The sequence below is a fragment of the Elgaria multicarinata genome, chromosome 16, assembly GCF_023053635.1.
Source record: "Elgaria multicarinata webbii isolate HBS135686 ecotype San Diego chromosome 16, rElgMul1.1.pri, whole genome shotgun sequence".
Classification (NCBI taxonomy): Eukaryota; Metazoa; Chordata; class Lepidosauria; order Squamata; family Anguidae; genus Elgaria; species Elgaria multicarinata.
In genome coordinates, this window is record NC_086186.1 from 22,115,049 (window position 1) to 22,140,976 (window position 25,928).

General features: G+C 44.2%; 1 protein-coding gene across 1 annotated transcript in view; it reads left to right on the forward strand.

Moving 5' to 3' along the window:
* Positions 1-25,928, forward strand: part of PCSK6 (proprotein convertase subtilisin/kexin type 6) — a 112,392-nt gene that overhangs the window by 76,495 nt on the left and 9,969 nt on the right. The window contains exons 14-17 of the mRNA XM_063142175.1: positions 4,379-4,558; positions 11,880-11,982; positions 13,586-13,782; positions 15,021-15,108. Coding sequence (XP_062998245.1) covers positions 4,379-4,558; positions 11,880-11,982; positions 13,586-13,782; positions 15,021-15,108 — 568 coding nt within the window. The remainder of the gene's footprint in view (positions 1-4,378; positions 4,559-11,879; positions 11,983-13,585; positions 13,783-15,020; positions 15,109-25,928) is intronic.

Sequence of the window (25,928 nt, forward strand, 5' to 3'; positions counted from 1 at the left end):
TGCTGGCCTCCCTCCCTCCCCAGTCAGAACCATGAATGGTGTTCAGAAAGTCCGTCCCCCCCCCCTCTGTTAATACAAGAGGGGACAGTGTTCTCCGAAAGTCTGTCTCTTGGCTCCAATTTGGGCAGCGGGCGAAACGGGATTAAATACCTCTGATACAAATGCCATTAAAAGGCCTCAAGATAGCTTTAAATACCGAATAAGAGACGCCGGGCCTCTGTGCCTTTCCAACAAGGCGAAAGGCTGGGGTTGGAGTCTTTTTCTGGATGTGATTTTCTCCTCCGAGCGTTTTGGCAATGGAGTAAATGGACACCCTTGTCCCAAACATTGAACTTTGCCGTCCCTTTTCAACGAGGCCCTCACGGTTACCATCTAGTTACTAACTTAGCTTTGCTGAAGGGCCGGGAACATTCAGGGAATTGGAAACGCAAATAAGTGGCAATGCTGCAGCGGTTAATGTGGGGCACAGGAGGAGGGACGGCAAATTGGAACAAGTGGGAGAGCTGGACAAAGACTCCCTGTGGCTTTTAAACGTGTACAGATTTACAGTCCGCACTCTATGCATGACAGCCTTTTGGGGGATCCAGAACATAGACTTAATGGCTTTATTGCTTTAAAGTAGGAATACAATCTTACGTTAGGAACTTTGAAGTTCTGCACTCCACAAAAATGTAAACTGGTACAACGCATGCATCTCCAGCTCCAGCTGAGAGCCCCCTCCCTCCTGCTACCAACTGTCTCTGTAGAGGCCACCAGTGAGGGAGGAAGCAGCAGCCAGGCACCTCTCCATCATGCCTGGGTCCAGCTCCAGCTGAGAGCCCCCTCCCTCCTGCTACCAACTGTCTCTGCAGAGGCCACCAGTGAGGGAGGAAGCAGCAGCCAGGCACCTCTCCATCATGCCTGGGTCCAGCTCCAGCTGAGAGCCCCCTCCCTCCTGCTACCAACTGTCTCTGCAGAGGCCACCAGTGAGGGAGGAAGCAGCAGCCAGGCACCTCTCCATCATGCCTGGGTCCAGCTCCAGCTGAGAGCCCCCTCCCTCCTGCTACCAACTGTCTCTGCAGAGGCCACCAGTGAGGGAGGAAGCAGCAGCCAGGCACCTCTCCACCGTGCCTGGGTCCAGCTCCAGCTGAGAGCCCCCTCCCTCCTGCTGTCAACTGTAACTGCTGAACTTTCCAACTAAGATTGTAGTGCCTGAATTTGCTTTCCTTTCCCCCCTCCCCCTCCTCCCTCCCAATCCCCTTTCCTTTTGTGTCATGTCTTTTAGATTGTAAGCCTGTGGGCAGGGACTGTCAAGAAATACTTTTGTAAGCCGCCGTGAGAGCCTTTTTTGGCTGAATGGCGGCATAAAAATCCTTAAATAAATAAATAAATGTTTAAGCTGCCTACACATTCGAAATGTGCATGCTTTGGCTGGAACGCTGATATTTAAGTTTTGTAGGCCAGGAATATGTTTCCCTCTGAAGGAACATTGGGGGTGCAGGCAGAGAGTGAACGACAATAGGTGTGTTGTGGAGGAGTCGTGGAGGACCCCAAAACTACACTCTTGCCAGCCAAATACTGGGGCAGTGTGTGTGTATGTGTGTATGTTTCAAACATACTTCGGTGAACATGAGGACTAGCTGCTTGCTTCTAGCAGGGAAAGGGCCTCTTAATCAGCACTGTAGTCATTTGGCAGCCATGCACTTGGTGTGGGTGCTGATTTAGATAGGGTGACCCTATGAAAAGGAGGACAGGGCTCCTGGATCTTTAACAGCTGCATAGAAAAGGGCATTTCAGCAGGTGTCATTTGTTGTCATGTATGCCCTTACTGCTCCGGTGTTGGGAGCAGGTGATGCAGGGAGTCCATCAGAAACAGAATCTGATTCAGAAGTTGCCAAGCCAGTGGGGGAAGAAGTTCACACCGAAGAGCCTCCAGCTGCCAATGCGCCCCTCCTGGAGTCGTCTGTCTCCTCAAGGCCAGATCCTATGCTCACAGGAGACAGGGAGTCAACTTCTGGGGGTGAACATTCCAAAACAGTACTGGATGCTAGGAATCTCTGGAAGTTAAAACATTCATTAGTAGAGATTAGTACAAAAGAGACAGTAGGAGAGGCTTCCTCCTCCACCTTGAAGGTTGAGACATTTGAAAAGCCTTTTCTTTTCTTTGAATGGTCAATTGTTTTGCTTAGTTGCCTAGAGTTGCCTAGGGGGGAATTTTCCCATATAGGTGCTTAGTTTGTGTTACAGAAGTGTTAATTGTTTGCAATTAAGCTTTGTAGATTGGCCCAGGAACTTTATTATTATTATTATTATTTATTTATATAGCACCATCAATGTACATGGTACTGTACAGAGTAAAACAGTAAATAGCGAGACCCTGCCGCATAGGCTTACATTCTAATAAAATCATAATAAAACAATAAGGAAGGGAAGAGAAAGCAAACAGGCACAGGGTAGGGTAAACCTAACAGTATAAAGTCAGAACAACTTTCCTTGGTTTTGACTCCTTGGGGACCCCTGAGCAGCTACAGCCCACGACATTTGTATATATGGAGAACCTGGTAAAATACCCTCTTCATCACAACAGTTAAAGCTGCAGGAGCTATACAGAGCTCTAACTGTTGTGATGAAGAGGAAATTTCGCCAGGTTCTCCATATATACAAATGACACCTTGCTGAAATTCCCTTTTCAATACAACTGTTAAAGATACAGGAGCCCCGTCCTCCTTTTCATAGGGTCACCCTAATTTAGATAGCTCCATCCACCTCCTGCCAAGGACCGGCTTTCTTCTTGATCATCCCACAAGCTGATGTGTAGCTCCTAGCAGAGGACTCCCTCACCAGCTGCGGCTGCATTCTCTGAGTATGTGTGTTTCCGACTACATCCCAACCTATATTCACCAAAGAACATTGCTATAAATCCCTGCAAATAGTTTCCTCCTCGTGCCCTTCTTTGAACTCTTTAGAACAAATTCGTTCTGTGCTCTGGTGGATTATGCCTGAAGCTCCTTGGTATTTGTTTTTTTAAGTCCTCAAAACCAGCCTCAGTCCTAAACTGCATGGTCGACATCTTATTGGGAGGGTACCTGTTATGCATTCTTGGAACTTTTAATCAGATTGATTTATAACTACTAAAGGCTTTTAAAAAAAAATCTTGAGAAAAGAACCTTGGAGTAAAAAGCCAAGGAATTGTGCATGTTTGCAATTTTTAAACTTCCTTTAGGGAATGAATGGGAACTAAGTGCTTCTGCTTTCAATGAAGTGTACTGGATACCTGAATAACTGGACTTTTTTTAGCCATGCTTAAGTTGCGTTCTGAAATCTGCATTTTGGCGAGCTTTGCAGTGCAGCTGGTTTCAGGAACAATGCACAGAAAAGTGTGGATATTAGGGAAATGTGTGCAGAAAATATTTTGTAAAGCCACCTTGAGGACCTTAACATCTAAGGTCCTCCTCCGGGTGCCTACTCCGAGAGAGGCTCGGAGTGTGGCAAGAAGGGATAGGGTCTTTTCGGTGGTGGCCCCCAGACTGTGGAATGATCTCCCTGATGAGGCTCGCCTGGTGCCAATGCTGCTATCCTTTCGGCGCCAGGTTAAGACTTTCCTCTTTGCCCAGGCATATGGCGGCACATCCTAATTACCCACATGTTTAGTTTTTAATCGGTTTTTAATGCTTTATGTGTGTATGTTCTGTGTTTTAGAGTTTTAAATTTTGTATACTTGTTTTTACCTCAATTTTAGAATTTCTGTAAACCGCCCAGAGAGACCTGGCTATGGGAGCGGTATATAAGTTTAATAAATAAATAAATAAATAAATAAATAAATAAATAAAATTGAGCCTCAGTATTGGGGAAAAGGCAGGATGCGACTATTACTACTACTACTACTAATAATAATAATAATAATAATAAAGAAGAGGAAGAATGTATCTTTGAGGAACGTGTGCACAAAATAGCATTTTAGCAATGTAAAGTAGTGGGGAGAAATACATTTAATTGTAATACAAACAAAAAAGTATACATTTCGTCTTTTTTAAAAAGAAGAAAAAAAAATAGTGACAATCCTTACAAGAAAGAGATCAGCAGTTCTGTCCTTCACTAGTCTGAAATGGTGCAACCCATTCCACCATTTTGGACCTCTGTCACTCATTTCAGGGCCTATATAGCTGGGGCCTTAAAAATTGAAGAAAAGGCTACCAAAGTCTGGTAGTTTTTTTGGGAGGGCACCCCGTATTAAATCATAAATCCTTACACTTTCTTCAGTATCTCAAGAGGTCATTTTGTAAATGGCTCACTTCTTTCATTTGAATCAATAGATTCATGCATTACGGTAGATGACTGATCAACTAAAATTATTATTGGTTGACAGATTTAACATTGACTCTTTCTTAATCTTTTTCAGGGAAGTTAAAAGAATGGAGTCTTATTTTATATGGAACAGCTGAGCCCCCATACTCCAATTTCAGCTCCCAACCCTCCAGGTCAAGGATTCTGGAGATGCCGTTGTCTGACATGGAACCCTCGAAAGTTGCTTTCTTCCAAACTCAGATGGAGATGCCAGAAGATGAAGAAGAGTACACAGGTAAGGTGCCTGAAGACCATTTAGTCTATCTGTCTGTCTGTCTCTCTCTCTCTCTCTCTCTCTTTCTCTGGATGCTTTCAGACAGATGGCTCTTAGCACTACAAATAAAAAGACATTGAGCTTCTTTAAATGAGCGTTTTATAGCACGGTCATTGCTGGCCATTCATGAATATTTGCGGACTATTCTGACGATGACGACGTTAGCGTTCTGTGCATCTCCCGCTCCATTTTTCCGTTGTAGAGCTAAAAATACATTCTCAGAAAACCCGACTCTTCTGAGATAAATCGATATTTGTCGGGTTTTCCTGCCATGTGCTGGCAAAGTTGCAGTATAAAATGCCCACTAGGGGGTGCTGTCCCATTGAACTGCATTGAGGCTCTACAAGCCACGTGGGTGCTGCTCTCGGCCTGTTCTATTCCTCGTGTAATTACAGCTCGTTGCAGAAGTGGAAGAGGTGCAGGAAGCAGAGCAATGGTAAGGGAACGTGATCCCCCCTCCTCCCCTGTCTGAAGTGTATTATTATTATTATTATTATTATTATTATTATTATTATTATTATTTATTTATTTATTTATATAGCACCATCAATGTACATGGTGCTGTACAGATAACACAGTAAATAGCAGGACCCTGCCGCGTAGGCTTACAGTCTAATAAGTTGTAGTAAACAATAAAGAGGGAAGGAGAATGCGAACAGGCACAGAGAAGTGTAAACAGGCACCGGGTAGGGTGAAGCTAAACAGTATAGAGTCAGAACAAACTCAATATTTGAAGGCTATAGGGAAAAGAAAAGTTTTTAGCTGAGTTTTAAAAGCAGTGATTGAGTTTGTAGTTCTCAAGTGTTCTGGAAGAGCGTTCCAGGCGTAAGGGGCAGCAGAAGAAAAAGGACGAGGCCGAGTAAGGGAAGTGGAGGTCCTTAGGCAGGCGAGAAGCATGGCATCAGAGGAGCGGAGAGCCCGAGCGGGGCGATAGTGTGAGATGAGAGAGGAGAGATAGGCAGGAGCTAGACCGTGAAGAGCTTTGAAGGTCAGCAGGAGAAGTTTATATTGGATTCTGGAGTGAGTTGGAAGCCAATGAAGAGATTTTAGAAGTGGAGTGACATGGTCAGAGCGGCGGGCCAAGAAGATGATCTTAGCAGCAGAGTGGTGGACAGAGACCAGCGGACTGATGTGAGATGAAGGAAGGCCAGAGAGAAGAAGGTTGCAGTAGTCCAACCGAGAGATAACCAGTGCGTGAACGAGAGTCTTGGCAGAAGAGACAGACAAAAATGGTCGAATCCTGGCAATATTATACAGGAAGAAACGACAGGATTTAGCTACTGCCTCGATGTGAGGAGTAAAGGAGAGCGAGGAGTCAAATATAAAGCCAAGACTACGAGCTTCCGTGACCGGAGTAAGCGTGACATCGTTGACAGTAAGAGAGAATGAGAGGTGAGGAGAAGGTTTAGGAGGAAAAACAAGCAAAAAGCTTCTTCTGGAAACAACCCCCCACCCACCCCATTTCTCTCCAAACTTTGCTTCCTTGCATGAACAAGCACAGCTGTTTCTTCTTTTTTTTTTTCCCCTTGGAAAAAAATAGAAAAGACCAGTTTACATTCCATTACTGCTAAGAGTTGTTAGCTCTCTCCTGCCAAGACCCCCCCAAGTGTTAGCACTGGAGATGTTGCTCTTTTGACTTCCAAGAAATTGTCCCTATTAAAAACCAGTAAAGGATTTTACGCATTCTCTCTTAGGACCAATAACAGGAATTTAGATAAAAATAAGAATCTGTTTGGATTCCTGTTCAGATTCCTAATAAACAAGAATGGCAACAGAAAGGGAAATTCCCAGTCCTTATGGGGCTGTGCAGATATGCTTGAAAGGGTGTGGAAAATGCCTGTTGAATTACAGAAGAATCTGAAAGAGATTTTTTTACTAGCCAGGGGGTGGGAGTACAGAACTGCGTACCACTCCTTTCCTCTCCTTGTGACTAGCTTCAGCTATAGGGCGGTATAAAAACGAAAATAAATAAGTAGCAGATTTTGATTTTGATTTTTTTAAAAAATACATTATGCAAAATGGTACAAATGGCAGAATAAATGATGCAAAAATAGAACAATAATGCAAATATGCTGAATTTGAATAACCCCTACAGAGCACAGAATTAACGAGGGTTTTTGATTGCACAATTTTTAGGTTCGTTTGCCATAAATTCCTCGCTTTTATTTCTTCCAGAGTTGGGTATGCATGCACACGCGTGCGCACAGCCCTACGAATGATGGAGATATAATACCATCATGTCATAGAGCATTCTTATTACATGCCGGTGGTTTCCTCATTGTGTGCCGGTTTGCAGTAACGTGCCACAAGAATGAGTTCCCACAAGCCTTTCAGAGAGGAGAGACACCACGGGCTGATCACCCCCTTTCCCTGCTAGCATAATGGCGGAGCCCATCACCTTGAAGAAAAGGTGGTGGTGTTTTTTAACGGACCCCAGAATAGCTGTTTTTATAAGGATACTGAGTTTTTATGCTTTTTATGTTTTTAAACTTTGCATATTTGTTTTAATCTTTACTGTTTTTAACTTTTGTAAGCTGTCCAGAGAGCTTCGGCTATGGGGCGGTATATAAATGCAATAAATAAATATAAATAAATAGGGGTAAAGAAAGGATACAGTGGGTTTTCCCCTGTTCTCCTTGGAAGTATCACCATTACCCAGAAAGCACAGCACCAACCCTGTGCCCTGAATAATTGGCCAAAGCCCAGATAACTGCTCTTAGAGCAAGGATCTTTTCTGTAGTCATACCTGATCTTTGGAGCTGCCTACTCAGGGAAGCTGGCCTGGGCACCTCCCTCCTGACCTTCAGAAGACTAGCCAAAGGCATTTGGATTTCAGAGCAGCTGATGAAGGGTTGATCCTCCTGCCTTTCTGCCATTATTATTATTATTATTATTATTATTATTATTATTATTCCGCCTTTTTTCCTCCAAGGAACCCAAGGCGACGTACATAATCCTCCTCTCCATTTTATCCTCACAACAACAACCCTGTGAGGTAGGTTGGGCTGAGAGTCTGTGACTGGCCCAAAGTCACCCAGTGGGTTTCCATGGCTGAGTGGGAACTAGAACCCGGATCTCCAGACTCCCAGTCTGACACCTTAGCCGCTACACCACACTGGCTTTCTATAGGGATAGGGGCATCATCCCAAGGAGAGGAGGAGGGTAAGGATTCACAGGAGTTGTCTAATGCAGCCTTGCACTACAGATCGACAGATGTGGAGGAATCCCAGATGCATCACCCTTGCCCAAAAAACACCATCCCATCCCTATGTCTCTGTGCTACTCTGTTGTTCCAGAGAGGATACTTTCTGTTTCCTCTGGGGTCTAATTTTGTGTGTCTGTCCTAGCTGTAGATATATTTACAGAGATACATCTTTTGAGTGTAAGACTGAAGTTTGTCTCCAGTTTTTGAGGATCATCAGACAGGTGGGGGGTGGGAATCGCATTTCCCTACCATCGCTTTGCCTCCTGCTTCTGTCCCACAATAGAGACGAGCAGCTTCCTCTTTCTTCACATGGGGAAGAAGAGGAAGCAAGCAACGACCATGTGGTCCATTCAGTGGGCATTTTTATGGCGCAACCTCTCCTGCGCATGGCAGGAAATGGCACCTATTAAGCATTACAGCCAGAAGAATTGGATTTTCCAAGTGGTATTTTGAAGAGGGGAAAATGACAGAAGAAGCAGGAGGTGCACGGGAGGATTACAGCAGCATCAAAATGTCCCACGAAGATTCGTGAGTGGCCAGTCGCAAGAGTGCCATAAAACGCTTGTCTGATGATGCCCCTGTTCTAGAAAGAAACAATGCCTTAGGTATCATACTTGGGGAATGCCTTGTCTCTTATGGTCCACCAGATGCTTTGACCTACAACTCCCATAATTTCTCACCATTGGCTAAGCTGGCTAGAGCTGATGGGAATTGTAGGCCAGAACACCTGGAGGGCCACCCCTGCACTAACGCCTTGTAAAAGCCACCTCTTTGGAACGATGAAACGGACAAACTGCATAGCCCTTTTATTGGCTTGTGTACTTTATTTCATGCCGTGCAGCGCTAACCCCCGTAAAGAGATGAGCAAGACACGGGAGCCTCTGTTGGCTTTGCTGATATCCTGTGTACTAATATTATGGCTGTGAGATAAATGTTAGGCTCTGTTTTCAACAAGCATGACTCTTCGTTTATACAGCCTCTTCCTGTGAGCTGACAATGTTGAGAATTCAAGAGTAGGTGAATGCGTTTTCCTGGATGGGTCCCGAGCCTACTTTTGTGAAAAACTGTCGCAGATACAGCTTTGCTGCCCCTCCCAAACTCTCTCCACCAACGCTATTAAATTATTCACTTGGTAATTTACTGTTGCGTAGAGTCATACATAACTGCATAGCTTTGGCTTAGCTCTGAAAACTATCCAAACATCGGAGCTCTCTGATTTGCCTGACCCACAAGTTTGCCTGATCAGTGCTGTAAATCTGGGATCTGGCACGCAATTTGGCATGAGAATCTTGGCTTTCCTTAAGCATGTTTCTGGTCCTCCTGTTTGCCAACGAATTATTTTGGAGGCATGCAGCCAATATCTTAGAAACAATAGGAGACCTGGAGTGGACTTGCAAGAAAGGTTCAAGGCTGTGGAATGCCCTCCCCTTGGAGGCCCGACTGGCACCGGCATTGGTTTCATTTCGGCGCCAAGGACACGGCTTTTTAACAAAGCCTTTGATGGCTAATATTCACCAAGCCTGTACATAGTTTTAATTGTTTCAATGGCTTTTACTGCTTTTAAATTTTGTACTGGATTTAGCTTATTAATGGTTTAATTCGTTTTGAGCTGTGTATATTTATTGTTTTATATTGGTTGTATGATTTTATCTGTACGCCGCCCTGAGATCCTTGTGAAATAGGGTGGGATACAAATGTCTTAACAAAATAAGGGTTAGGCCAGTGATGTTTAGAACCTTAGTGCGTAGAGACAGTCCACGCAGCTATCAAAACCAAACTAGGATGCTCCTATAGTTGACGGTGTGTGTGTATCGACGCCAGTGAAAGCTAGATCCCAAACAATATTTGAGGACCTGAAAATAGGTGCTCTTTTGTTCTGGTTAGTAGATGTACAAAAGGTGTCTTCCTGAAATTGTAAACCTGAGTCTCGGGTGTGCCACTTCAGACTGCAAGTGGGGGTTCCCATGTCCAAATGCTCCTCCATGAAATATTTCCTGGAACATATATCAAGGAGAGAGTCCTAGCCTAGCCCTCTCCCTGACAGGCTAGTTTTCTGTGTAAGAACATCAGAAGTGCCACGCTGGATCAGACCAAGGGTCCATCTAGTCCGGCACTCCGTTCACACAGTGGCCAACCAACTGGCGACCAACAAAGCAGAACACAGTACAACAGCATACAGCTGCGACGTTCCACCTTATACTAGGCCCGCTGCATAAACCCTTCACAGGCCAAGCTACCACCACCTGAAAACCTGAGGGAGGGATAAATAAACCCTTTCCCCTAGCTATGAGGGAAACAGGTTAAATATAGGATCTGTTTTTCAGTGTGCTGTGGGTATATTCTGGTGTGGGTGTTTGATAACTGTGAGGCAGGTAAATAATGCCAAGCTGACACGTGGTAATTGGTAGCTAACAAAATGATGCTTATTGCAATGTTAAAAGCTTTAAATGAAAATATAATGCTTCCAATCCTGCCTAATCCAAACTCTCCACTCACCAACCACTTCTCTCTCTCTCTCTCTCTCTCTCTCTCCACACCAATCCTAAATCCCTAGCAATTAATCTCCTCTCACTCCACAAACAATTCCAATCCCCACTCCCATCAACCACCTTGTAAAGGAAGAGCGCCCAACACCCAGCTGGCTTCTTGACTGGATTTAGCATGGATCCCCAGGCACAGACACTCTCAGCTCACAGTGTGAGGTTTAAGGCCTTTTTTTTAGGAAAAGGGTAGGAATACATGGGATTAGCAGAATAAAATAACCATAAAAGCATGCATATATATGAACCCAGTGCAGGCAAGCTAAAGCTAAAACTAACAGTTTCTTACGTCACCCCAGACCGATCTCAGCCGACAATCACCCCCTGTTCCCTTCACAGGGGAACTTTATACAATTCTTTTCACTCCTTTCCCCCCTCCCTCCAGCTTTGATGCGTGGCGTGTCTTCACACCTCTCGCCCAGTCTGCTTAATCACTCAAGGACAAGACAGTTCTGGCCGTTCTGGCTCCGGTCTTCTCCCCCATGCAGCTGGCCTGGCATCCTTATCTCTTCCTACGAAACCATAAAATACAATTAAAATACATTCCAGCCCCAAGTTCCAATTAACCCTTGCCTTTTCCCTTACACACCTAACTAACAACACCTAACTAACTGCTACCCCCTTCAGTCACTCTTTATATACTCCTTCCCGCCCACCCTACCTATTACATCACAAACCACACCCACCAAGTTCTAACATTCCATACTCACCAGACATACTAAACTAGATACATACAAGATACTCAGTTGTGGGGTATCGCCACACACACTCCCACCCATGTTCCCCAGCAGCTGGTGCACACAGGATTGCTGCCTCGGATACTGTCTGGAGCATGCTTTTTGAATGGAGGAACATCTAGTCATAAGGATCCCTAGCTGAAGTGGTACATCCAAGACACAGGCTTACAATCTCCGGAAGAATTAGGTTGTGGACGAGTTTGAAGAACCTGTCTGGTTTTGACCTCCTAGGGGGAATCCACACGTCGTACTGAGGCCGCTTCCATGCGGCCCCAGTGCACCCCGAAAACGATCGTGTAGCTTGCCTGTAAAAGAGACGAGGAAGAGGCGTCCTTGCTGGCGGCACCGCCACCCACCTCCCTCCTCACCTGCTGGCTCGGAGAGCTCGGCAGAAGACGGTGAGGTGGAGAGCTTCTCCTGCTCTCCACCCCGCCTTCTTTCTCCGAGCTCTCCTTGCCGACCAGCCGGTGTCCACCAAGGACGCCTCTTCCTCGTCTCTTTTACAGGCAAGCTACACGATCGTTTTCGGGGTGCACTGGGGGCGGATGGAAGCACCCTGAGTACGACGTGTGGATTCCCCCCTACTGCCAAGTGTATACTGACCAAAGCAGCACTGCAGGGTTTTGTCCCTCATCATGATTGGATTGGAGAGGAAAGGGTCAGAGCAAAGTATTCCTGGTTTTATTTTCATCCCGGTATATGGAGCGCTGATAGAATGTGAGCCCCGGATACCATTTTGTGGGTTGAACTAGGAAGAGTTTTATATCTCTTCTTTCAGCAGAACTGTCTGTCTCTCTAAGGTCCGTGTCATACGGAATGTGGCGACCAAGGATGTGACGGTCCCAATGCCGATCAATGCCTGAACTGTTTCCATTTCAGCCTCGGAAGCCTTAGAACTGGCAGGTAATCAATGGCAGCATTGGGGGGTGGGGGAATGGGAGGGGGTACAGAAAGGGTAAAATATTTTATTTATTTATTTATTTATTTATTACATTTCTATACTGCCCAATAGCCGGAGCTCTCTGGGCAGTTCACAAAAATTAAAAATATTCAAAGTATAAAACAACAGTATAAAACCATACTGTAAAATACAATATAAAAGCTCAACCAGATAAAAACAGCAGCAATGCAAAATTACAAATTTAAAACACCAAGTTAACATTTATTTATAGACTGTTAAAATGCTGGGAGAATAAAAAGGTCTTCACCTGGCGTCTAAAAGCATATAATGTAGGTGCCAAGCGAACCTCCTTAGGGAGCTCATTTCACAGCCGAGGTGCCACAGCAGAGAAGGCCCTCCTCCTGGTAGCCACCCAAACATGAAATAGGTTTCATGTTTGGGGGGACAGAGTTAAACCTACACATTACGGGGCTGTCTTCACTAGGGGTGTGCACGGACCCCCCAATCCGCTTCGTGGCCCGATCTGGAAAATCCGGATCGGGCCCGATCCTCTTCGCGCCGCTCTGCCCGTCTCCTGCTCTGCTCTGCGGAGCGAGATCCGGCTTCACCACCATCACTATAGCGGCGGCGGCGGCGGCGGCGCCAGAGAAACCACCCACCCACCCCACCCCCTTACCTTCCTCCATCGCGGGATTCAATTGAGGCCCGGGTTGAAGCTGGAAGAGGCCTCGGCCTTCACTTCCAGCTTCAACCGGGACCTCAATTGAAGCCGGCGACGGAGGAAGGTAAGCGTCCCTCCTCCCTGCTCCCTTACCTGGTGCTGCCGCCGCCGCCGCCGCATGGATGGCGGCGCCAGCAGTGCCAGATTAGTCCCCCCTCCCCCCCACTTACCTTCAGGCGAAGCTCCGGATTGAGGCGATCCTCTTCGCCTCGATCCGCCGGCCCCCCAATCCTCTTCGCCTCCGCCTTAAGGGTAGGCGAAGTCCCCCGCTCCGCTCCTGCTTCTCCGGTTCGAGGAGAAGCGGAGCACATCCCTAGTCTTCATGGCACTGGGTTTGCCCCTTCCAGGTTGACATCGCCCCAGATTGGCCCCAAAGCAACGTCAGACGGGCCGTACTGATGTCACTCCGATTGAAAAAGTCCCTGACTTTTTCGATCCACAGCTTCGCAAGAAAGCCCCGCGGTGGCTGCAAAGCTGCGCATGCGTCGTAGAACTGATGCAGCGCAGATCAGCCTGTTAAGATTTATTTTAATTTGATGTAGGATCGTTTGGTTGTTCTTGTTTTTAAATCTGAGAGTTCCACAGCCCTGAGTGGGCAATGCCCACCGTAAAGCCACAAGGGCCGTACCCGAACCAAGTGTTGGCAAAACCGTGCGTAAATGATAGATTCCTTCCATATATACCTCCCTGGACACCCTAAGATCATCCTCACAGTCCCTTCAGTGTGGTCATTTCGGCACCGAGTGAAGAACGTATTTTATTTATTTATTTATTGCATTTTTATACCGCCCATTAGCCAAAGCGCTCTGGGTGTTTCACAGGCTTTTTATTCCTTCCATTTTAAAAACCAAGCTCAGTTGGAAATGCTGTGGGCTCTTTTCCAGGAAGTGTGTCAATTCCTGTCCCCCCGGGTACTTTGGAGACAGTTCGCAACGGAAGTGCCGCCGATGCTACAGGGGCTGTGAAGCATGCCTGGGCAGGAGCCAGAACTCGTGCACGGCCTGCAGGCGCGGTTTCTACCACCACCAAGAAACGAATGCATGCGTGATGCTCTGTCCAGCTGGGTTTTACTCTGACGACGGTAAGGAAGGGAAATGCTTATCACTTATGGTCCTAGACCAATTTTAGGGTGCTTGTTCTATATTTAGCCAATTTCATCACCTGCCTGTTAATTTCAGTTTTTGCATATTGCCAGAGCCTCCATGTGGGCACTTGTAAAAATGTCGAAGGAAGCATAAGAGAGTTTACAAAGTATTTATTTATTTATTTATTTATTACATATTTATACTGCCCAACAACTGAAGCTCTCTGGGCAGTTTACAACCAAAACCATAAAACCCAGATTAAAACTTTAAAAATCACATAAAACCAGAATAAATTACAGTCCAGGGAAAGCTTGTCTAAAAAGATATGTGTTTAGGAGGCGATTAAAAGATATTACATTTTCCACCTCCCGAACCGCACGAAGGAGGGTTTTCCAGAGGGTGGGTGCCGCTACAGAGAAGGCCCTGCCGCTGAGGTTCTTCATGGTGACATTGGCCTTAGCTAGACTTAAGGTTTATCCTGGGATCGTCCCGGAGTCATCCCTGCCTGCTCCCTGGATCCCCTGTGTGTCATTCACATGAACAGGGATGACCCCGGGACGATTCCAGGATAAACCTTAGGTCTAGCTAAGGCCATTCTCTTTATGTTGGGATGACAAACAGGGTGTCCTCTGTGGTCTGTAGATGTTGCCTGGGTGTATATAAGGGAAGGCGGTCTGCTAGGTATCCTGGTCCCAAGTTGTTTAGGGCTTTGTAAATACCGTTCTTTTTCATTCTGTCTTACAGTAACACAACAGAAGCAAAATGCCTCAAAAAATAAACGTTACTATTAATTTGTAGCTCCATCAGTTAACATTTGTCCTTGCCCATTAAAGTGTGGGAGCCTAGTGATTAGTCAAAGATCGCTGTGGTCCATTGATCTATCAGTTATACTTGATTCAGCGTTGCATCCCTATTCTGTGCTGCAGTACAATAACAAACGAGAGTCTAGTTTTGAAGAAATGATAACCCATTTCAGGCTGAAGTGAAGAACTTCAGAATGATGTAACCCGATTGATTTTCACCAAGATGTCGATTTAACCTTCCAGATTGAATAAGGCTCCTGACGGCATGAAACCAGTTTAAAGTTTGTTAGGTTTTTAAGCAAGCTTGTTCTTCATTGTCATGTTGTTGTTGTTGTTATATCAGGTTTCTGACTGCAATAATCTGTGATAGTACTTTCAATTTTCTGGGTTCCCCCCCCCCCACTCTGTCTGCCTTCCCCTGGCCCTGAAAGGTCAACGGCGTTGTCAGAAATGTCATCAACACTGTAAGAAATGCATTGAGGAGATGGACAAGTGTACTGTCTGCAAAGATGGATTCAGGTAAATTGCTGATGGAGAAACGAAAGATTTTCAGAATATTGTTGTAGCTGTCCTGCAGTAACGAGCATGGGGGCTTTCAGATTAATAAGGAAAAGGGGCCAAAATGTTGGTGTGTACAGATGACCTTCCTGCCGGGTGCTGCCACGACACAGGCTCTGAACAACAGACCTTACCACTACCACCACTTCTTATGGGGCGATACAGGCTCTGAACACCAGACCCGGCCGCGGCTACTCCCTGCTCAAGCCAAGCACCACCGCTTGATACGCCGGAGGCAAGGGATAAAACCCGCCTTCCTCCAAACTATGTGGAAAAAGGGGTTTAAAATGGAGAATGGATTTTAATATATATAATAATGTGCTGTGAGTTATATCTGCTTAGGTGAATGATTGTCAGAGTGGGTGCTGAATGTGTAAACTTAAGATGATAAATGCCAAACAGACACGTGGGATTTTTGTGGTAGTTTTAAAAACAAAACAATCAAAATTTATTTTTAAAAGTTCATAAGCTTTGTTTCAAATAACAACATTTAAAAACCTTTTTGAAACCTTCCATACAATCCTGTCACTCTCACATTCGCGCTTTCATTTTTCTCACACAATCACTCTTGAACTTTCTTTATTCTCAGTATTGATTAATATACTTCCACTACGGGCACACCACACTCTAAAGACACCACTCACTACACTGACTCTCAAATTTCCCAGAACTTAAGTACCATAAATACAGAGAGCACTACAGACTCTAAGAGTACCTAACAAGTCTCCCTGAAAAGCTTTCCTGAAAAGAACAAGAACTCACAATCCCCTCAGTCCTTCCCTTATATATCACTCCTCCCCCCTCCCAAGACATTCTAACTCTGCCCACTTAGGCCAACATTCTAAAAACCACAGACTTACAAACTGCAGGCATACCTTTTGGAAATTGACTTGTGGGGTGTAACGCCACAGGTGCCCCTTAAGAAATTCACAAGCAGGGTGTGAAAGCAACAGCTCTTTCCGGCTGCTTTGTCCCCATCATTGGTGATGCAAAAGTATGCTGTCCCCAAACACAGAAATTGCATTTAACCTGAACGATGGGTTTCTTTTCTTCTCTTCCCTCCACCACATGGAACTTTGCATACCTGCATAGGGTGACCATATGGAAAAGGAGGACAGGGCTCCTGTATCTTTAACATTTGTATATATGGAGAAGCTGGTGAAATTTCCTCTTCGTCACACCAGTTAAAGCTGCAGGTGCCCTGCCCTCTTTTAAATCTGGTCACTCTAGTATAGCTCCTGCAGCTTTAACTGTTGTGATGAAGAGGGGATTTCACCAGGTGCTGCATGTATATGAATGACACCTGCTGAAATTCCCTTTTCTATGCAACTGTTAAAGATTCAGGAGCCCCGTCCTCCTTTTCGTATGGCCACCTTATACCTGCATAGTCTCTTGTACCGGTATTTCTATGGTTTCAGGAGTGTTTGTACTTGGTCCATTCGGTACACTCAGAGTAGACTCAGTAGAGCTGGCATAGTATAGTGGCTAAAGGCCAAAGTGGATGTGATCATAAATGCATGCATTTATATATCTAGTTTTTTCTTCTTCTAAACAGCTGAGAGAGGGAAGGTCAGGATTTGGGGATCACAGTATGTAATGAGAGGGGTTAGTTTTTCCCCTGCCACAGTCCTGATGAAAATCGCACTCACTTGGAGAAGATAACAGAACAAATCCAGGCGAGAATTTAAACTGGAATTGAATGTAAATGTACAACTTACTATTTGACTTAAGTAACCAAAACTAATTTTTTTTAAAAAAAAAGCTCCAGGTCAAGCAGTATGGATCTGAGCCGTATATTGATCATTTTTATGGAATCTGGGAGATATTTATTAACTGTGTTAATAGCAATAAAGTCTTTACTGCACTTCCATCAAATCATGGAACTTGCTGGAGAGAGACCTGTTGGGATAAGAGTTTGAGGGGGAAATGCTTTGGAATATTTTCCTCCAACTTTGTATATATACAATTGCATTCAGTCTATTGTGCCCCCCAGTTAATTTGGATTGATGTTGATGGTGTGTATTGTGTGTATCCCATGTTTGGTTATCATCTTATGTTTGATGTGATTGAATGTTACATCCTTTTGTTATTAGTGTAAGATTCAATAATAATGTATTTATTTCTTTTTAAAAAGCTGTGATTAGCTCCAGGAGGGAAGCTTCCATTGACACAAATAGAAGTTTTCCTCCCAGGGTTAATAACAGTTTCACCACGAGGGTGGAGTGGGCTTCATTGGGACCACTGAGGAGGGAAAGGGTATCCCCCCCCTTCCACCCATACCACAGTACTGATCGGGCCCAGGAAGAAATTAGACGTGTGCAAAACAGTCACTCATTTAACATCACATCTAGCTCTGAGCTACAAGTCAGGGAGTCCCCGGATGACGTCTTGCCTCTATCCTGGGCCAAATCTACACAAAGCAGGATATAACACTATGAACGCGGTTTGAAAATGTCATGCGTCATGGTCCCCAACAGTTGTCAGTGAACTTCAATGCTGTTATAAAGCAGTAGCATAAATCTCACTAGTTGGCTTTTAACAAGCCAAAATCTTATGGCTTCAATCCTCCATCGGCAATATGGGGATGATAGATGGCTTACAGGGTTGTTGTGAGGGTTACAGCAAGGTAAGTGTGGTGTAGTGGCTAGAGTGTCGGACTGGGAGTCAGGAGATCCGGGTTCTAGTCCCCACTCGGCCATGTAGAACCACTGAGTGACTTTGGGCCAGTCACAGACTCTCAGCCCAGCCTACCTCACAAGGTTGTTGTTGTGAGGATAAAGTGGAGAGGAGGAGGATTATGTACACTGCCTTGGGTTCCTTGAAGGAAAACAGGCGGGATAGAAATGCAAAAATAAATAAGATAATAATGTCCGTGAAGTGCTTTGTATGGTCTAGAATGCTCTGTACAAATGATACCTTAATTCATTATGAGACGTGCTTACCTGTAGCCATCCACCAGTGGCTAGTCTTGGTTCAAGTGGGGCTGGGACATGGGGGTGGGGGATTCTATCTCTTGCACCCCACCCCATCCACTCTCTCTGCCCTATTAGTGACTTCTTCCCTAAGCATCTTAAATTCATCTGCTCCCTGCATCTTAAACTCAAATATCTTGCAACAGATATATTTGGAAAGGAGAGGTGCAAAGCATCTTTCGGAGGGAGAAGAGCAAATAAATATGTTTATGTTGAACCTTATAAAACACACCTTTTTTTCTGTTCAGCCTCAGACCTGCCCAAGGCGGACTGTGCATCGTGTACTATACAGGTTTTGATTCCAAACAAGCTGTGTTTACTTACTGCTAGAGCAGTCAACTGGGCTGAATCTGTAAACTTCTAATGAGGGCATATCTAAGATGTAGACCTTTTAATCTAAGCTTGGATATCCCTCCCTTAACTGCTCTGTCCTGAAACTGTGTTTGCTTAAGAGAACTGACTGAGGATCAGTTGAAAATGATATTAGAAACTTTCCTAGATTATATCCCTCGCTAATTAATTAAATGGCAAACTATTAAAAAAAAAATACCGTGTGGTTTTACAGTATATAAAACAACATCCCAGAACAGACTGCATGTTGTGAAGGGTGGTGAAGGGGAAGTCTGAGAGTCAAAGATTATTTATTAAAAGATTTCTATCCTGCCTTTAGATTGAATGATCTTGAAGGTATTGGCGGAAGTCTAAATTCGTGTGTTCTTAAAGAACAATATTAGAGACAATTCTTTAGTGGCAGAGAACAATAAAATTGTGAATTACTTTATTCTTATAACAAATATTGAAACGTTAATAAACTAGGAGTGGTGGAGATATAAACAAAACAAGACCTTTTGGAGACTTCTTATCAACTGTCAACAGAAAAACATAATCGTCATTAGAGAGAGCAATTAGAACCAGGAAGCAAGCTTGAGAATTGCATCATGGGACACTCATAGAGGGGCCATTCGGAAGACACTTCAGATCATCTCTTTATTGTTTGTAGCCAATGGCCATCACAACATCATAAAACATTAAAACATTAATCTGATTTAAACCGTTGAAACAGTAAAACAAGTTAACACATTAAGCGAAATAGAACAGCAGTAAAACACGTTATCTTGAATCAATGCCATACTCTTTGTGTTATTATCTACCTTACCCAAGGTCAGAATCCAGACCCGCCACAAAAGCTCTCCTTAACTTTAATGCTGCTAGGGCAAATAGGGCCACCCTGTAGCTTACAAAGTTGTCCGTATCTGCCAGCAACCATCTGATTTTGAACTCTTCTGTGTGGCCTTCAAGGAAGTTTAGAAAGGGGAGGATGAATTTGGTCCGTGGTGATTTATAAAGGTGGCAGTGAAGAACAGAATAAGCCAAGTCCTCAACTTGGCCTGCTCCACATATGCAGAAATGCTCACTTACAGGACAGTTGCCATATCTCCCCTTCAGGAGTTCCGTAGGCACCTGTTGAAATCTTAATTGCATAAATGCTCTCAGAAGACACCTTAAACCACGGCTTTAAACATGGTGGTTAAGCCAGAAATCCGGGTTGTGTTCAGAAGACACCTTGAACCACAGCTTTAACCACAGTAAGCCATGGTTTAAGGTGTCTTCTGAACAGGGCCATTGTCCTCAGTTTAAAGAGATATTCTCAGACTGAGTTTCTTGCACACTCAGTGTTGATTACATCTAACGGAAGGCGGCTTAAAATAACCTGTTCTCTCTCTCTCTCTCTCTCTCTCTCTCTCTCTCTCTCTCTCTCTCTCTCTCTCTCACACACACACACACACACACACACACACACACACACACACACACCAAATCCACATGATCCAGCAGTCCGTAGTCCCTTGGCCAATGGATGGGGCCAGAGTATGCTTCCTTGCATCTCTGCAATTTTAGGACAAATATTGGACAGCTGTTCTGGAGAGGGGAAAGAGGCATGCAGGGAAGCAAGGAGGGATGGGCGAACTCCCCTGGGTCCTGTTGGCTGGAACCCTGCAGGTTGCCTCACAGTCCCTGGGCACCCAGCGAGAGCTCACATCTTTTTTCTATTATTTTTTTCGTTTGGTCCACCAGCCATGATAAATAGTGCAATTTCCGCATGCAAGACAAAACAAAAAAGTGGTATATCCCCACCTCTTGCACTTTAAAGTCGCACTGCACAGGATCCAAAAGGAAGGGGGAGTTGCAACACAAGGACCGGATGCTAGAGGCAAGGGACAACCCCATGTTTTTAAATTTTGAGAGAAAGGATGAGATTTCGGGGTCCTCTCTCCAGGCATCCTTAAAGGGTCGACAAGTTGCGACCCTTAAGCTGGATCTGAACACCTGGGTGGTATTTGCTAACCCCCTCCTCCTTTCCCAACTTGGACAAAAAAAAAATGGCTGAGAAAATGAAGCCCCTCCATCATTGGAACGTGTCCGTAGGCCTTTTTGGTTGGTGGAGCATTGGCCCTTGACTCTTCATCTCCACCACCACCCACCCACTTCCCAAAATGGGCTCCTTTTATTAAGATTGGTTGCTTTATCATTCCTCTTTGGTTGACTCGCCAGCAATAAAGCCCCAACTGTTTAGCCTGCCTTCGAAAGGAAGATGATGCACGGCAGCTCCGAACGGATTTAGGAAGATGGGTCCCACTGATAGTTTTTCCCCCCAGGAAAGAAATGGAACTAAAAATGTCAAACACCAGAAGCTTTATCTGAACAATTTGTTCAGCAGGAACCTCAAGGCCACCTCGAGCACCTTTGTGGCCTTGTTGCTTCATTGCAGAGCCCTGGGCTTCCTCCCGTGATTCATTTATAGGGCAGTAATTGGGCTGAAGTGACTGTTTCAATAATAGCACTTTGGCTAAAGGAGAAAATTGCAAAGTTCCCCCAAAAGATTATCTGCTTCCCAGGAATGGTAAAAATGGCTTCTGTTGTCAAGTTCAATCTGTACGAAATTTCCTTTTATTGTTTGCTAGCCTTTTAATCTTGGCCCCGGAATCATTCTCATCACCTAGAATAGCTTTTGCCGGCAACATTTCTGTTTCTGCTAAAAAGAAGAGGAAAGGAATTAAAGAAGAAAGAAAGAAATGGAGGCAAAGCAAGTTGTTTATGGGGTGGTTCAGCTGTCAGTCACACTTATGAGGAAGTGCACATGGACCGAGTAATTTCTCTGTGTGTCTGTTAAAGTAATGATGAGCCAGCTATAGATTCGAGCATCAAAGGTTTGTTTTCAATTGGCTGGATGATGTGATGAAGAGCTTTGAGCATGGATGGGGAATGTGTGGCCCTCCAGATGTTGTTGGACTGCAACTCCCATCAGCCCTGGCTGGCATAGGAAGGTGCAGCAAGCAAGGAATCCTTACTTTAAGAAGAGCCATGCTGGATCGGACCAAGTGTCCATCTAGTCAGCACTCCATTCACACAGCGACCAACCAGCTGTTGACAAAGGAATCACAAGCAGGACATGGGTGCAACAGCACCCTCCCACCCATGTTCCCCAGCAACTGGTGTATATAGGCTTACTGCCTCTGATACTGCAGGTAGCACATAGCTATCAGGACTAGTAGCCATTGATAGCCTTCTTTCTGAATTTATCCAACCCCCTTTTAAAGCCACCAAAATTGGTGGCCATCGCTACATCTTTTGGTAGTGAATTCCATAGCTTAACTACCCGCCGTGTGAAGAAGTGTTTCCTTTTATCTGTTCTGAATCTCTCACCAATTGGCTTCATGGGATGACCCCCTCGTTCTAGTATTTGGAGAGAGGGAGAAAAATGTCTCCCTGTCCACTTTCTCTACATCATGTATAATTTTGTACACCTCTCTCATGTCTCCTCTTAGCCTCCTTTTTTCTAAGCTAAACAATCCCAGCTGTTGTAACCTTAAGGAAGATATTATGACACCATGGTTTCCATTTATTTCCTATGTAGAAACTCTTCAGACTTTTGATCAAATTTCAACCAAGTACAGTTTCCTATATATTTTTCTCCTGACTAACACACACAAAATAACACAACTCATATACTCCCCTTTTATATGCTGTACAGCTTTTATATTTGACTCTCTCATTAGGCATTGAGCTCCTACTTAGGCCATTTCATTGTAGATGTTCCATAAGCATGTTGGTTATAGCCTCAAATTATAATTAGTGAATTCCTTTGTTTCTTTAGTTATCTTGATTTATTATTACATATGTGCTTTTTCTTCTTTTTGTTACCTTAATTTTCTTCAACTTTATTTTGAAATGAAGTAGAATTTCTTAATTAAATAGAATCCAGTGAAGGGATAACGTGAGTTGGACAGCCTTTGAAAGGAAGGCTGCAGACTGAAGCATGCTTTTTTTCTATCATGTACTCCTTAGAATGAAAAGCCGTAATTGCCCTGTGAGCTTCAGAAATTTTCCATTCACATCAGGACTGTTCATACATTCATCGAAGTAAAAAGGAAATTTATTTATTTATTAAAACATTTGTATCCCGCCCTATATCACCGGGATCTCAGGGCAGCGTACAGATAAACATTATGCCTTATTCGGCAAAAAATCTTGTTTCGGGTTTATTGGACTCCACAATGCCTCTTTAATAAGGGTTTGCCTAACTTGCGTAATCGTTGGAGATGCAATGCACCGAATGCTTCTTTTATTCATATGTTTTGTCAATGCCCAGTAGTTGGGGTGGAGGTTATAATAAGGATAAACTTTGTACTGAAATAATCTTTAATATGGAATGATATGCATGTCCTCCTAAACTACCTACTGGTTTCTTGGAAGTTAACACATGGTCATGGCAAATGGATTTTTAGAGTCCTTGTGACAGCTAAAAGATTTATACTATTACATTGGAAAGATAAATGCTCACCTCCCATAATGCAATGGACTGAAGACTTAACAGCGCTATCAACATTTGAACCGGTGTTATATAGACTCTACTTGCGAGTGGATAAGGACATGGACATATGGTCTGCTTTTCTAGAAACCTATGCATAACTCTCCCTTTTTTATTATTATTTTTAAAAAATTATGAATGGTATATCAGATGAAAAAAAAATGATGACATTCCTATGTTTGTTTGTTTTCTTTTTCAGGGTTTATTTTCTGTTCTATTTTGTTAAATTCACGTTTTTTAGAAAATGTTTTGACTGGGGGGTGGATGAGAATGTGTCCACTAGTCATACATCGCTTCATGCATTACTCAAAACCGTGGGCAGAGTCTGTTTACAAGTTCGGGTGAATTTGTGGAGATTGCAAGGTGGACCTAGCGGGCACGATTCCACTCTCACCCCCTTCCTTGTGTTCATTTCTCCATGCTTGAATGCATGAACAGTTCTGTAGTGTTCGTTAATCAATACTCGGTGGCTTTGCCAAAAGATAACTTGACCTTAGCTGGATGCTATTAACTCAGCTAATGAATGGTTGGATGAAATTTCGTGGTCTGCTAGGTTAGATGGTCTTGTGAGGTTTAAAGGTTGTTCAACAGAACTTTCCCATCGTTTCTGGCACCAATCATACCATGGCAGAGATGACCTCTTCTGTAAATCAGGGTCAACAATGGAGAATGTATGAAGAGGCGTCTTTGGATTCGGAGTTGTGGGGGAGGACACAGCCTTCACTTTTAGCTACGTAGTTTCTGTGATTCTCCCCCCCCCCCATTATTATTTTTTATTACCAGAGCTTTGGAGGGCTCTTCACGGTGCAGATCTTTGGGGATTCAGCCTTGACTGCCTGTCTATATATTTTAAGGAAAAGTCTGCCCATTTTCTCTAAGCCTGGAAGTTTGTTTGTTTGCTTGTTTTTAAATGGCAGAAGTTCTTTTGGTCCCCCCAAAAACAAGATTAATTTCCATTACAGTGCTCGCTGTGTTTTAGTTGCCTTTAAAGATACCATCTGCAAAACTCTTCGGAACAGACAGCAAGCATTATTATTTTTTCCTATGTGCGCTTTAAAAAGAAGTAGTCATTATTACTTTAGGTCAGATAGGTTGATTTGGGCAGAAGAAATATTGCAAAAGCGGGTAGAGAGATGTCCAGAGACCAGCGCCTTAATGGGATAGGTGTTGTATGTGTGCTAGTAAGAGACGGTTCCTGCAGAAAAGAACATGTAGTATGAACAGATCAAAATACACAGCAGTAACAAAGCAATTCAGTAACGAAAGGAGAAATCTTACGGCTGAAGAGCCATGGGATGTGGTGGAAAAGCGACAAAGGTCCGCGGCGAAAGGCCCACTGCCGGAAGTCCCCCCAGTGGGGTGGCAGAAAGCTCCACCACTGTCCCTGTCCTGCTGGCAGTGTGAGCCGAAGACGGGACATTCTGGGGGCGTATCGAGGGCGTATCCTCAGGATCCCAAGCATCCCTTCCCATAGGATTACTCTGTTACTCGACCTTACAGCCGTTGATCTGTGGCAGGTCTCATGGGACAAATGACACCTGGCATGGAAGGCCTGTGTTGGGTCCCTGACACCATTTTCATTTCCTATTTGCTGTGGAGAAATGGGTAATTTTGCACCAGGACATTGGTGGGGAGGGGAGAGTTAAAGCCCCTGGGGCTCAGTCAAGATCTCCCCTCCCTAGCGGCTGCATTTTCGGAAAGAAAAAGATATTGGGATCTGTGTAGCTTGGCCATAAACCAGCACTTTATTTATTAACCGTAGGGTACAGAGAGGAGCAGAGAAGAGCTCTCAAAGAAAGGAACTGCACCACTAACATGTCTTTTGGCTGAGGGAACCATGTTATATTTAATTAATTCACATATATCTGCCCTTTCCGCCAAAGAACTCAGGGCTGTGTATGTGATTTCTCCTTACTGCCACCCCAGTAAGGAGGAGGATAAAGCCCCCGGATTTTATCCTCACAACAATCCTGTGTGAGAGGTTAAGCTAGACTTTGATCATTACACAGAAGGGTGGATTTTGGAGGGTGCATCTTGTCATACATGGAGGAGAAACGTTGTAAATCCACTTGGATGAGGTGCAAACCACATCAGTTGATCCACTGCTGTAGATGGCTGGATGCAGTTTATACTTTCAGACAGTTTATATCGGGGTGGGAGTGGATTTTAGATGTTGGCAGCAAACTGCTCTGTAGCACCACTGAGCACTACAACTGTTAAATTTAGCTACATTTGGCCTTTTTGATGCTCCATAGCGGCTACAGAGTGCCAAAAGGGCCAAAATTCATCACCATCATCATCATCATCATCAATAATAATATTATAATAATATTTTAATTTCCATATCACCCCATAGCTGAAGCTCTCTGGACAGTTTGCAACAATTCATAAACATACAAAATTCAACATAATAAATAAAAATAGTCTACATTTTTTAAACATAGAAAAAGTAACAATTTTAATTAACCACGTCTTTCTTAATAGATCTGTTCTAAAACAGAAGACATAGATGCCTCATTATGTACCATTAAATGCCTGGGAGTCGGTCCCCCAAAACTAACAATGTCGGTATCAGGCAGGCTTCAAATGAGCTAGATTTTACATTTTTGTCACTGTAGTGCTCCGGACACCTTTAAAAAAATGTTTGTTTTAATTTGGGGGGTGGGGTGAGAGGTAGTGTAGAGCTTCAGTAGGCTATATAACATGCTCCCCCCCCCTTCTATAACTAGTGGCTTCCTTGACCCTTTTTGGCTATCTGAGATACCTTCCTCTTCTGCATTTCCAGTAGTTTCCCTTTCCAAAAAAGCTTGAAGCTCTTTGGAATCCTGGAAGCGAACGCAACTCTGTGGACACGCTTAGTTTCCATAGCTAGGAAGAGCTTCGTCTCTGTGTCACCCAGAACCTTTTAAGTTTTGTTTTGGCTGTGAAGAGGCATAGCC